Source organism: Neoarius graeffei, chromosome 6, assembly GCF_027579695.1.
Source record: "Neoarius graeffei isolate fNeoGra1 chromosome 6, fNeoGra1.pri, whole genome shotgun sequence".
Lineage (NCBI taxonomy): Eukaryota > Metazoa > Chordata > Actinopteri > Siluriformes > Ariidae > Neoarius > Neoarius graeffei.
This window is the reverse complement of record NC_083574.1, coordinates 17256681-17271011: the sequence shown is the minus strand read 5'-3', so window position 1 is coordinate 17271011 and position 14331 is coordinate 17256681. Positions and strand designations below refer to the sequence as shown.

The window sequence follows — 14331 nt, the reverse complement described above, 5'->3', positions numbered from 1 at the left end:
ATCACCAATCCCCCTAATTCTGCGCTGACAAATAGTGGAGCAATATCAGAAAGGAGTTCGACAGTGTAATATTGCAAAGAGTTTGAACATATCATCATCTGCAGTGCATAATATCATCAAAAGATTCAGAGAATCTGGAAGAATCTCTGTGCGTAAGGGTCAAGGCTGGAACACCATACTGGGTGCCCGTGATCTTCGGGCCCTTAGACGGCACTGCATCACATACAGGCATGCTTCTGTATTGGAAATAACAAAATGGGCTCAGGAATATTTCCAGAGAACATTATCTGTGAACACAATTCACCGTGCCATCCGCCGTTGCCAGCTAAAACTCTATAGTTCAAAGAAGAAGCCGTATCTAAACATGATCCAGAAGCGCAGACATCTTCTCTGGGCCAAGGCTCATTTAAAATGGCCTGTGGCAAAGTGGAAAACTGTTCTGTGGTCAGACGAATCAAAATTTGAAGTTCTTTATGGAAATCAGGGACGCCGTGTCATTCGGACTAAAGAGGAGAAGGACGACCCAAGTTGTTATCAGCGCTCAGTTCAGAAGCCTGCATCTCTGATGGTATGGGGTTGCATTAGTGCATGTGGCATGGGCAGCTTACACATCTGGAAAGACACCATCAATGCTGAAAGGTATATCCAGGTTCTAGAGCAACATATGCTCCCATCCAGACGACGTCTCTTTCAGGGAAGACCTTGCATTTTCCAACATGACAATGCCAAACCACATACTGCATCAATTACAGCATCATGGCTGCATAGAAGAAGGGTCCGGGTACTGAACTGGCCAGCCTGCAGTCCAGATCTTTCACCCATAGAAAACATTTGGCGCATCATAAAACAGAAGATACGACAAAAAAGACCTAAGACAGTTGAGCAAGTAGAATCCTACATTAGACAAGAATGGGTTAACATTCCTATCCCTAAACTTGAGCAACTTGTCTCCTCAGTCCCCAGACGTTTACAGACTGTTGTAAAGAGAAAAGGGGATGTCTCACAGTAGTAAACATGGCCTTGTCCCAACTTTTATGAGATGTGTTGTTGTCATGAAATTTAAAATCACCTAATTTTTCTCTTTAAATGATACATTTTCTCAGTTTAAACATTTGATATGTCATCTATGTTCTATTCTGAATAAAATATGAAATTTTGAAACTTCCACATCATTGCATTCCGTTTTTATTTACAATTTGTACTTTGTCCCAACTTTTTTGGAATCGGGGTTGTACACTACAAAATATATGTCGGCAAACGGGTAGAGCGAATGCATCAAGAATGCGTCTTTGGTGGTTGTTTAGACTTGTATTTATATTTAGTGCTGCCCACTTGTGATCTGATCACCCAAGATGCATTTTAAAACCAAGTCTAGACAGGGTCCAGCCCTGCGATAACCTGGCGACTTGTCCAGGGTGTACCCCGCCTCTCGCCCATAGTCAGCTGGGAAAGGCTCCAGTTTGCCTGCAACCCTGTAGAACAGGATAAGCAGCTACAGATAATGGATGGACAGATAGACAGGGTCTATGTTAGTTTGCTAGCTAGGGAGTGTTATTCTGTTTGGCCAGTAAACACACTCAGTACTGGTATGGCTTACTGGTAACCTGATTTGACAATGCAAGAACTAATCAGAATGCCGAAGAAAATAGTGAAGTTGGAAGTTTACCGTGGTGGTGTAGTGGTTAGTGCTGTCGCCTCACAGCAAGAAGGTCCTGGGTTCGAGTCCAGCAGCTGACGAGGGCCTTTCTTTGTGGAGTTTGCATGTTCTCACCGTGTCTGCATGGGTTTGCTCTGGTTTCCCCCAAAGACATGTAGGTTAGGCTAATTGGTGGCTCTAAATTGACCATAGATGTGAATGGTTGTTTGTATCTATGTGTCAACCCTGCAATGACCTGGTGACTTGTCCAATGTGTACCCTGCTTCTTGCCCACAGTCAGCTGGGATAGGCTCCAGCTTGCCTGCAACCCTGCATGGGATAAGTGGCTATGGATGGATGGAAGTTTACTGCTTGCTTATTTTAGACACCTGGACCAACGATCCAAGAACTTCCAGGAATCTGAGACTTCTCCGGTTTTGCCCCATGATGACCATGCTACAGCTCATCCTTATTGCCCCTTGTTGCCAGTTAAGACTACAAGTTAAGACACGCCAAATAACTGACTTGTTGCAACAGTCATTGATACAATATCTGACTGCTAGCTGATTAGCATGCAATTCCACCATGTTTGCATTGAGAAGTAAGGATGAGGGTGTGTCAATTACAAGAAGGATTTGAGAAGGGTTTACCAAAGTGTCTAACATGGACCTGTAATTTTTTTTAGCTGTTCTCAAGCCTACAGTTCACTTGCTTTTGACAATCACATTGTTTAAACAATAACTATATACTGACTAGTAGTGTTGTAGTACTTGAGACCAGTCTTGGTCTCAAGATCAGTCTCAAGACCACTTTTTGAAGGTTTCAGTCGTGGAATTGACTGCATTTTTACTCGGTCTTGTCTTGGTCTCGATACACTCAGGTCTTGGTTATGACTTGGTCTCAGTTTAGGTGGCCTTGACTACAATACTACTGACTAGTGTAGTGAGTGTTACAATGGTGCAGTATGTAGCATTGATGTCTCACAGCTCAAGGGTCCTCAGTTCAATTCTGAGCTCAGGTTACTGCTTATGCAGGGTTTTGCATGTTCACCCTGTGTCTCATGGGTATCTTTTGGGTTCCACCAAAAACAACAAGTAGATGGATTGGCTATGATAAATTGCCTCTAGGAGTAAATGAGTGCATGGATGGTGCCATGCGTTGGACTGGCATCCCATCCAGAGTGAATTCTTGTGCCTTGCATCCAGAATTCTCAGGCTCCGGATCCCCCACTACCCTGACCAGGATAAAGCGCTTTGATGAGTCATGCATGAAAGAATGATCAGTGCAGCTTTTCAATTGCAGTTTCTAATGTGTCTTGTTACTTTTAACTCCTTATTTATGCATATATAATTATATTACGTAATTAACAGTTATTCCACGAAATTGAGTCATATGTGAGCTGATAGCCGATGAGGCACGTTGTATCGAGTTGGCTGTAAGCCATGTACAATGAGATTGAGTGGAATAACTGTTTTATTCTATCCAAATTCACTGGGTTTTGAGAAACGGAGCATTTTTATTTTTCGCAAATTCAATAAATAAAACTTTATACAAAACTTCTGACAAAATAATTTTTCGGTCAGAATGTAAACAAACCGGCGAAATGACAGTAGCAATTTGTGAAAAATGCGATAATAATAATAATAATAATAATAATTCTTGAAAAATAAAAAAAGATAAGTTCTTACCATGAAATACTTTCATTCCATATTTTGTTGCTTTTTTTGTGTATTTTTGGGGGTTTTGTTTTTGAGTAGAGGTTTTATTTCGTCCTTGGTTGGTTCAGCAACATGGTCCGCCATTTTCTTCTTCTTCTTCTTCTTGAGGGTTTTTTTGGCAGTTGGCAAACCAACTTAAAGGTGCATTATTGCCACCGACTGGACTGGAGTGTCGAACGGGAGATACTGAGGGGGGAAAAAACTATATTCTTTTAGCTATTTCTGTTTGTTTTAAATACTTGATAAAGCCACCATTTTGTTTTTCACTACTCATGGTATATGAGCTGATATCCTATTAGTAGAGTAGCCAATCAGAGCATGCGATTGCTCATATCCAGTGAATTTGGATAGAATAATACCCAATTATTTGTATAGTGTTAGATTTGACACTTTGCTGTAAGCCTATTTATTATACTTTGTTTTTGGACATTTTATTTAATTTAATACTTTCATTTTATATTTTGTTGCTTTGTTTTTTTTTTTTGGAGTTTTGTTTTCGAGTAGAGTTTTTATTTCGTCCTCGGTCGGTTCAACAAGATGGTCCGCCATTTGCTTCTTCTTCTCCTTCTTGAGGGTTTTTTGGCAATTGCCAAACCAACTTAAACTTAAAAAAGGGTGGTACAGTGGTGTAGTGGTTAGCACTGTCACCTCACAGCAAGAAGGTTCTGGGTTCGAGCCCAGTGGCCGACAGGGGCCTTTCTGTGTGGAGTTTGCATGTTCTCCCTGTGTCTGTGTGGGTTTCCTCCGGGTGCTCCGGTTTCCCCCACAGTCCAAAGACATGCGATTAGGTTAACATGGGGTGGCCTTGGGCTGAAGTACCCTTGAGCAAGGAACCTAACCCCCAACTGCTCCCCGGGTGCTGTAGTATGGCTGCTCACTCCTCTGGGTGCGTGTGTTCACTGCTTCAGATGGGTTAAATGCAGAGGATGAATTTCACTGTGTGCTTGAATGTGCATGTGACAAATAAAGTCTTCTTCTTTTATTTCACATAAAGAAAGCGCACACAAAAAATTACCTGGACAGAAAGCAAGGGCACTGCATCATCACATCTTTCAAGCAGGAAAATTAGAGTGAAGTCTAGACAAGAGCAAAAAATGACTAATGTGAGATGGGAAGAAAGGGGCGGGGCTTCCACGGGTGTCAGTTATTATTGGAGTTTTCAAAACACCTGCACGATTGTCCATCATTCGAGATTCATATGCATTTTGGCTTTTTATTAATAGCTCATCCTAACATACTCTGATATTAAAAGACATGAATTCCTGCAAAGTGAATGCCATAATTGACCCTCGTATCAGCTAAATTCGACCCGTCTGTTATTTTCTAGCTTTAAATGATTAAAAGTAAATGTTTTAGTTGGGTTATAATAGTATGACTCAGGTGTACCGCCTTCCTGTATTAGTGAAATGCCTCTGATGTTTTATATACGGTGTATTTCATGACAGTGCAGAGAATTACACCTCCACAGATACGCTGGAAATAATAAGCCCTGGCTTCCTGGTAATTATATAACCAAACACATGAGGATGAATCATTGTTTCTATGAGGTGTAGAGAATTGTAGAACACAAACACATGACAAGCAAACAACTGAGCAATATGACAGTAGGGTGTGTTGCATAAAACTATAACGAACAATATGTTTGCACTCAGCGCTTCTTTTATTAGTGGCTTCACCCAAACCCCTTCTGCTTGGCTCACTTCAAGCAGGGCCATTTTCTGGAACCTGACAGAGCTTATTGAAGCGAAAGCAAACGCCCACACACGCCAAGGGTTTTTTTTTTTTTTAGAGGTACAGTTATATATATAAAATGGTCTCTGTGCACAATCAATCCTCATGCAGATACAGTAATTGTAGTTGTCTTAAGGTTGGAAGGACAAACTTGGTGTAAAGTCTCAGACCCAAAACTTTCACTTTCACACACGTTAAGTTCATAATCTCACTGCATGCCTGTAAATCAAATGGATGGAGCCTATCATTTTTTTTCCACCCAAGCAGGAAAAATACACTGTAATGTTATGGAGATCAGATGACAAGCAAAGAAACACTGATGATAAAGTGAGGAAAAAGTTCAGGTCTGTATTTGAACTGAGGCAGGACTTGCTCACGGGTTAGTTCAAATCCATCCGAGTCCTTGACCAACATCAATAACCTTCAACTAATCAGTAAGTCACAAGTTAGTGAAGTGGCACTAACTTCAGAAAATGGTCCTGTTGTTATTATTAGACAGCAACGTGGAGAGGCATCTCATAATGGCGTTGTGAAAGTGGGTCATATTTCTGTGGCGGTCTCGGAAAACCCATTGGGTGTCACTAGAAATGACAAAAAAAAAAGGGCTTTGTGTCAGTATAAATATATTTTGACCAAAATAATGTGGAAATGTTTTTATTTAGGCTATTTTCCAACCTTGTCTTGGCTTTCTGCCTGTAAAAAAAAAAAAAATTGGGGGGTAAGGAACCAGTTTAACAAACGCAGCATTAATGCAGTTAGTCTATCGAAAACCTTACTAGCTAAGTGTAAGCGTTGATCAGGTTGCTATGATACTGTCAAAATGTTGTCTTTTATTAAAAATGCTAGTGTTCTATTCAAAATGCATGAAAAAAAAGAAAATATATTTCAGTTCAGGAAAACATGCACTATTCAGGGGTATTTAGGAGAAAATTTGATCATGTGAAGTGTTTTCCCAGGCTGTTACATGAGCACCTTTATGCATCTGCTGCATAAAGTCTGGTTACTGGTTCGTTTGTTGTTCTTTTATAGTCCTTTTTAGGAGAAAAATGTTATTATTATTATTATTATTATTATTATTTGGCACACATTGAATCTGAGAAAGTATGGCATGGTGTTACAGTGGGTAGCATTGCTACCTCACAGCACCAGGGTCCCATGTTCGATCCTGAGCTTGGCTTACTGTCTGTGTGGAGTTTCCCATGTTCTCCATGTGACTGCATGATATTCTTCTCAGTACCTCCCAAAAACATTCCGGTAGATAGACTACTCTAAACGACCCCTCAGTGTGAGTATGTATGTGTGTACTGGCGTCTCATTCCTGCCTTTTGCTCAGGGTTCATGGGACAGGATCTGTTACAACCCTGACCAGGATAAAGCACTGACTAAAGATGAATGATTAAATGCATTTCAGACAGGAGACAATTATTGTCACAAATTGTGTGTGTGTGTGTGTATGTATGGTGTTGTTTTGAATAGCCATATCCCATAAATTGTATCCAGGTGTTACTGGATATATTAATTCAAAAACCAGTGCCTTTGTTCTCCATAAGCAGGAAGAAAACAACCTGCAGGAACTTCTGTTCTTTTAGTCCTTGTCAAGTCCTTCAAAAAAACCCTCAGGTTTCAAAAATCATTTGGGAGGAACCAGGTCTCTTATCTACGCAAGCTGTTTTTACTCCATGGCATTGGGCCATTGCTGCACTGCTGTAAGGGTTCCAACAAAATCGGGACGTGTTTCTTCTGTTAGATTTGTCCTGAGATCCATTTCCCATCTGTCATATTTGTGTCCATCCTTTTACAAGCCCAGATGGTTTCAATCCGGGCAGGTTAATTAGAATAAGATCCCATTGTTAATACATGGTACAGATTTGTGTGAGTGTATGCGCAGAATTTCATTGTCTTCAGGAGGCAGGGACAGCATTGTAAAAGGGGAGGGGCCTGACACAGAGTATGTTTTTAAGGCGGCTTCCCGGACAGGTAGGAGATGAGCGCAGCGACAGCACAGATGTAAGTGATGATGCCGAAGATGATGGAGATGATGGAGAGCCACAGAGTGTGACGAGACGCCTTGCTCGCTGTCTGGAAGTCACCCTGTGCCCATGCTTTGTTCGTCTGGCCATAGCAAAAAAGATAAGAACAAGATAAGGACAAACATTAGTGCAAGTGTTAGACATCTCAAAATATGGACAATATACAGTACAGTTGTGGTCAGAAGTTTACATACAGTGACATGAATGTCATCTTGGATATGAATGTCATGGCAATATTTGGACTTTCAATGATTTCTTCGAACTGTTCTTTTTCTGTGGCAGAATGATTGTACAGCATACATTGTTAATTTAAAAAAAACTAGAATTTGGTGCACAAGTTTTAATTTTGTTTGGGTTTTCTGAAATCAACACAGGGTCAAAATGATACATACAGGGTCAAACATTTGCATACGGTCACTTAGATTATTAATTCAGAGGTGCTGAAACTTCCAAAATGTCTCTTATCTTGCCAAGGCCGAGGTCTCTTAACGATTGACTACAACTGGTAGCTTCCCTGTGCCTTCATAAAAAGGGTTTGTTTACAGCACTCATTGGATTGACCAACACACAGTAAAATGGGAAAGTCCGAGGAGCTCAGTGCAAATCTGAGAAAGAGGATCGCCGATATACACAACTCAGGAATGTCTCTTGGAGCCATTTCTAAACAACTACAAATTCCAAGATCAGTTCAAACAATTGTATGCAAGTTATTGTGAGGTGTAGTCACTTTGCCAAGCCACTTTGCTTCAAGAAAACCCAAACTGTCACCCTCAGCTGAAAGGAAATTGGTTTGGATGGTCAGGAATAACCTGGGAACCACCATGGCACAGCCCTGCCATGAACTGGAAGCTGATGGATCACTGTCTACAGTTCAGATCACCATGGACTAAGAGGCTGCTATCCAATTAAATAACCCCCTGCTCCAAAATTGACACCTTCAAGCTTAACTAAAGTTTGAAGCTGACCACATGGACAAAGGAAAAGCCTTCTGGAGGATAGCTGTATGATCAGATGAAACAAAGATTGAGTTGTTTGGCCACAATGACCACCATGTACAGAGGGACACTGTACCAGCTGGTGGTGGTGGTAGGATCATCATGCTCTGGGGCTGTTTTGCTGCCAGTGGAACTGGTTCATTGCACAAAGTGGATGGAATAATGAAGGAGGAGGACTACCTCAGAATTCTTCAGCATAAACCATCAGAAACTTGAACACAACTTGGGACTTGGGAGTTACAACAGGACAATGAACCCAAACACGCATCAGAGCTGGTTGTGGAGGGTAAAGCAGGCTAATATTAAGCTTAAAACAAGTCCTGACTTCAACCCTATTGAAAATATATGGACCGCGCTTATAAGTTGAGTCCATGCCAAGAAAAAAAATTAATTGAACTCTACCAATTCTACCATGAAGAGTCGTGAAATATCCAACCAGAATTCTGCCAGAAGCTTGTTCATGGTAAACAAAAATGTTTAGTCAAGGTGAATCTTGCGAAGAGACATTTTACCCAAATATTAGGTGGGCTGTATGTATATTTTTGAGCCCAAATGTATACTTTTGACCCTGTGTTGATTTCAGAAAACCCAAAGAAAATTAAAACTTGTGCACCAAATTCAAGTGTTTTTTTTTATTAAAGATGTATGCTGTACAATCATTCTGCCACAGAAAAAGAACAGTTCAAAGAAATTAATGAAAGCCCAAATATTGCCATGATATTCATTTCCAAGACGACATTCACGTCACTGTATGTAAACTTCTGACCCCAACTGTACATATAGTATATATATAATCAAGTAAGATTTTGACACATTATCTATACTTTCATTTAAGTAAGGACAACTACCAATATCATAGCGGCCTTCATCACTTTAATAACTGCAAAATGTAACTAATAATTCCTGTTTGAAAGTGCTGCTGTGAGAAAAGCCTGTCTGCTGTAATTCTTTCAACTAATGATGTGTCTGAGATGGAAATAATGATTCTGTCTGAGATAATGGGTTTTGCATAAAGTGAAGAGAATTTTCAGGCATCGCACGCGTTCGTAGCACGCATACAAAAATGAGCGAAAAACTGTTGCAGCAGAAAAATAGGAAAAATCGGATCCGATACCAGTGCTAGCATTTCAAGGTCAGTGTTGGCTCAAGGCTTCAAAAACTGTGATGATGTACGTTTTGTAAGATCTGTATGTTTTTAAACTTGTAGGCTCATGTTTGTTTTGGTCATACCAAAGACCATCATAGAAATGGTACCTATAATCTCAGAAAACAAAGTACATTACTGTACCTATAGGGGTACAATGGCTTGTCACTGGGACAAGACCCTCTAAGGTACTTATTTGTACCATTTCTATACTTTTTGGGAACATATATGCACCTTTTTGATGCTAAAAAGGTACACATAGTTACGTTGAAGTCCAATCCTTGACTTACAAGTGATGTCAAAGCAAAATAGAAACCCAGATGTCGGCCATGTTGGTGGATATACAAATGCGGGGTCAAGCGACATTCCATACAAAACATAGTTACACGTGCGCAACTCTCTTTGTTTTTCCACTGCTTTAAGCGTTCTTTTAGCTATGCCATATCTTTGTGCTGTATATGGTTGGGGTCACAACAGTACTCGTGACCATGACACATTCTGATTTTTTAGAATTCCGTCCATGATTCGGAAAGAGGGCGAGGAAACTCTGAGGCTTAGTATGGAGAGGAGACAAGCACGGCTGAACAACATCAGTAGGGCTGATCTAACAGAGGCTAAAACCCAAACAGCTCGTGTTTGCAGTAATCATTTTATCTCAGGTGAGATTCAAAAGCTTTCTCAAGAATATCGTGGAAGAATTTTATTTCTTGTTGCTAGAATTTTGCTATAAAATGAGCATTCTCTTGTCGTGGTTCACTCGGTTGTTGTTATAATTTTAACACGTGTATTACCATTTCACTTCCAGGAGTGCCAGCAAAATTATATGATAGAAACAATCCAGACTGGGCACCCACTCAGAACATGTGCTACGTTTCGTCCAAGTTCAGACTTGATTCTTTGGCAGCCGAACCAGATAGAACGTGATATCTGGGTACTCGATGGTCAGTAGAAGCGTCTTATCTTCAGAAAAGTCTGACTTTTTAAACAATATGTTTCAAAACCACACATATCTATCTTCTCTTTGTATTGACTCTTCGCTTGACTGTTCAAATCGTGGTAATACTGAGAAAATTCAGCATTGTTTACAGACACGCTTTCAGCAGCTGCCATCCTAGTTGCTTTGTATATCCACCATCATGACGGATGCACATGACGTAGTGCGTTTTGATCACGTGGTTGCAAGTCATCTATAATGAGCCCTAAGGGGTACATTTGTGTAGATTGTATCTGGGGGGACAGAAATAGACTCCTAATGTACCCCTATTTCTGACAGTGCAGAGTGAAGCTTCTCCTTGATGGTCCAAATGTCAGAATTACAGCAATTACAAGTCGGCATATCAGGTGAAAATTCAAATTCAGCCCAAATTGCTTAAAACTGGTCTCACTGAATTCAGAACTGAATGCAGAACAACATACTTTTTACAGAATTAAAATATGTTTATCCATTCTTGAGATATTACAAATCAAATTTGAAAAATGGCTTAATTTTTAGAAAGCTGATGTAATATTATGTATGACGATCACATGGTCCAAAATGGGCCTCATTAACGCATGAGATCAAAAGTTTTTTCTTAATAACTTTTTTATTTTCCAAGATATATACATGGAAATTGGCAGGCACATGGATGGTTGTATACTGAACAAAGTTTAAAAAATTAGTAAAAACGAATTATGCAAATTAGCATTTCATTAGTATTAATTATGCTAATTAGGTTAACATGTTAACTCGGTACACTCTCTTCTTCAGAGTTTCACCAAATGGCTTTATTTGTGCAATATAAAGCTGATCTTAACTCTCTTTTATACATCACAAAGAAGAAGAAATCAATGTTAATTACAAATTACAAATACAATTATAAAATATGTGTAAATAAACACTGAATGCTATTCACATCTATCAAACTAAAAAAGTAATGAAAGATTATTTCTAATACCCTCTTTGTGCTCTGTAGGCATTTGTATTTCTAAGTAGGGCCTACTAGTGTTTATATAAAAGAACATAAATGATTATTTTGATTAATATTCACAGCTTTCAAGGCTAACCTGGAAAAAACTGTGAACCACATCCAATAAACAATTCCAATTAATTGAACTGAAATTGAGACTCACGTTTCTGACTTCCGGGTTTTTAAAAATACCATTCCAACCACTAAGATCTCAATATTTTTCATCAAAACAACTACAGTTATATTCTAAAATAGTTATTTTTTTACATGACTCATTTTTTTAAAGAAAAAAAGTAGGTAAAGCTATGAAAAGTCATTTCAAAGTCTGACGTGAAGCATAACATCAAAACTAGCAGATGGAAAATTTTGCTGAATACGTCATCAGAAAAAGTGAGAGGGAGAGAACATCCCTATAAAAGTTATCTGATTGATATTCACGAGTAATCCAGCCAGAAACCAATCAGAAGAGAGAGCCTGACCACTTTCCCGTGACTCCAAAATCACCGGCAGTTTTCCCAAGCGAGCAGTTTTTACTCTGTTGTACCAACTTCAACCAGCCGTTTCTCCCAAAGTACTGAACAGATCTTAACGAGATAAATTTCTTTGGAAAGTAGAGACTATAAGCTTTTTAATGATAGTATTCACAATAGAAAATATTAAGGAGTTCAGCAATGACATATTTGGAAACTTAGATGAGCGTCTGCATGCACAGTTTTCATAGCACGGCCAGCGAGCGTCTGATATGCCTATTACAAGTTTCAGAATAGTAAAAACTGTCTCATCTTTGTGAAACTTGTAATTACCAGTTAGTAATTTTAATAAAAAGATACCAGCTTCCATGGTTAATGACTATAAAGTACAGGATTTTTTTTTTTTTGTGATGACAATCAGCTATTGGTAACCATTCCAACTTCCAACTAAAGCTATAAAAATCAAGCACATCCGTTAGCAGTGATCCAAAATGAAAGTGCTGATACAGTGTCTTGCAAAAGTATTCATCCCGCTTGGTGTTTGTCCTGTTTTGTTGCATTACAAAATGGACTCAAAATGGATTTTTGGAGGGTTAGCACCATTTGATTTACACAACATGCCTACAGCTTTAAAGGTGCAAATTGTTGTTTTATTGTGACACAAACAATAATTAAGATGAAAAAACAGAAATCTGGAATGTGCATAGGTATTTACTCCCTTTCATATGAAACCCCTAAATAAGAGCTGGTTCAACCAATTCACTTCATAAGTCACATAATTAGTTGATTAAGATTCACCTGTGTGCAATCAAAACGTCACATGATCTGTCACATGATGTCTGTATAAATCAACCTGTTCTGGAAGGACCCTGACTCTGCAACACTACTAAGCAAGCAACATGAAAACCAAGGAGCCTCCAAACAGGTCAGAGACAAAGTTGTGGAGAAGTATAGATCAGGGTTGGGTTATAAAAAATATCCCAAACTTTGAATATCCAAGTTTGAATATCCACTATTAAATCCATTATAGCAAAATGGAAAGAATATGGCACCACTACAAACCTGACAAGAGAAGATCACCCACCAAAACTCACAGACCAGGCAAGGAGGGCATTAATCAGAGATGCAACAAAGACATCAGAGATAACACTGAAGGAGCTACAAAGATCCACAGCAGAGATGGGAATATCTGTCCATAGGACCACTTTAAGCCGTATACTCCACAGAGTGGGGCTTTATGGAAGAGTGGCCAGAAAAAAAGTAATTCCTAAAAAAAACCCCACATCTGAAGTTTGCCCAACAGCATGTGGTAGACTCCCCAAACACATGGAAGAAGATTCTCTGGCCAAATGAGACTAAAATTGATCTTTTTGGCCATAATGGGGAATACCATGTGTGGCGCAAACCCAACACCCTGAGAACACCATTCCTACAGTGAAGCATGGTGGTGGCAGCATCATGCTGTGGGAATATTTTTCATCTGCAGGGACAGGAAAGTTGGTCAGGATTGAAGAAAAAATGGATGTCACTATACACCGGGCAATTCTGGAGGAAAACCTGTTTGAGTCGGCCAGAGGTTTGAGACTGGGATGAAAGTTCACATTCCAGCAGGACAATGACCCTAAACATTTAAATGTCTTGGAATGGCCTAATCAAAGCCCAGACCTCAATCCCGTTGAGAATCTGTGGCATAACTTGAAGATTGCTGTACACCAACGCAACCCATCTAACTTGAAGGAGTTGGAGCAGTTTTGTCTTGAGGAACGGGCAAAAATCTCAGTGGCTAGATGTGCTAAGCTAATAGAGACATACCCCAAGAGACTTGCAGCTGTAATTGCAGCAAAAGGTGGCTCTACAAAGTATTGACTTTGGGGGGTGAATACCTTTGCACACTCCAGATTTTTTTTTTCAATCTTCACTATTGTTTGTGTCAAAATAAAAGAACAATTTTCACCTTTAAAGTTGTAGGCATGTTGTGTAAATCAAATTGTGCTAACCCCCCAAAAATCCATTTTAATGCCAGCTTGTAATGCAACAAAACAGGACAAACACTAAGGGGGATGAATACTTTTGCAAGACACTGTATCTTCCCAATTAGCCAACAAACTACAGGTAACATTGTTGAGATGTTATTTGTATGTTCACTGTGCCTATTGTGGCTGGATGTGCATGTGTGTGTGCTTTCTGGGAAGTAAACTATGTTACAGTGGTTTGTGCATTTCCACAGAAAAGGCTCATTTCCAAGTCTGATGAGATTAATGGCTTGGAGTAGAATCTCCGAGGTGTGATGTCGTAATTACTGTAATTCTGGCACGACGTGAATGCACTGATACTCGGGTAGTGTTTGTGTGCATGATTATTTCAAGACAGAACTTGTAGGAAAAGGAGGCAGAAGGCCCAAACACACCTTAGGCAAATTAAATGCAGATAAAAGATATAAAAGATATGAAAGATAAAAGCATTACCATCGTTGTTGTTAGATTCTGAGCCAGTTCTGATGTTGTTTTGAAGCAGGCTGTATATTCTCATTCCCTGTCAATCAGAATGATCCTAAGGTATCATGGCTGTCTGTGGGCGAATGTATGTGGAAGAGGGTAGATAGCGCTTTCCACTGTGATGCTGCATGATCAGCAGTTAGAAAAGATGTGGGTAGTTGGTTTT

General features: G+C 39.6%; 1 protein-coding gene across 1 annotated transcript in view; it reads right to left on the bottom strand.

Moving 5' to 3' along the window:
- Nucleotides 1-5983: 5983 nt before the first annotated feature.
- The window catches only part of tmem91 (transmembrane protein 91), a 39092-nt gene continuing 30744 nt past the window's right edge, over nucleotides 5984-14331 (bottom strand). Inside the window, exon 3 of the mRNA XM_060922858.1 lies at nucleotides 5984-7197. Coding sequence (XP_060778841.1) covers nucleotides 7042-7197 — 156 coding nt within the window. The 3' untranslated portion in view covers nucleotides 5984-7041. The remainder of the gene's footprint in view (nucleotides 7198-14331) is intronic.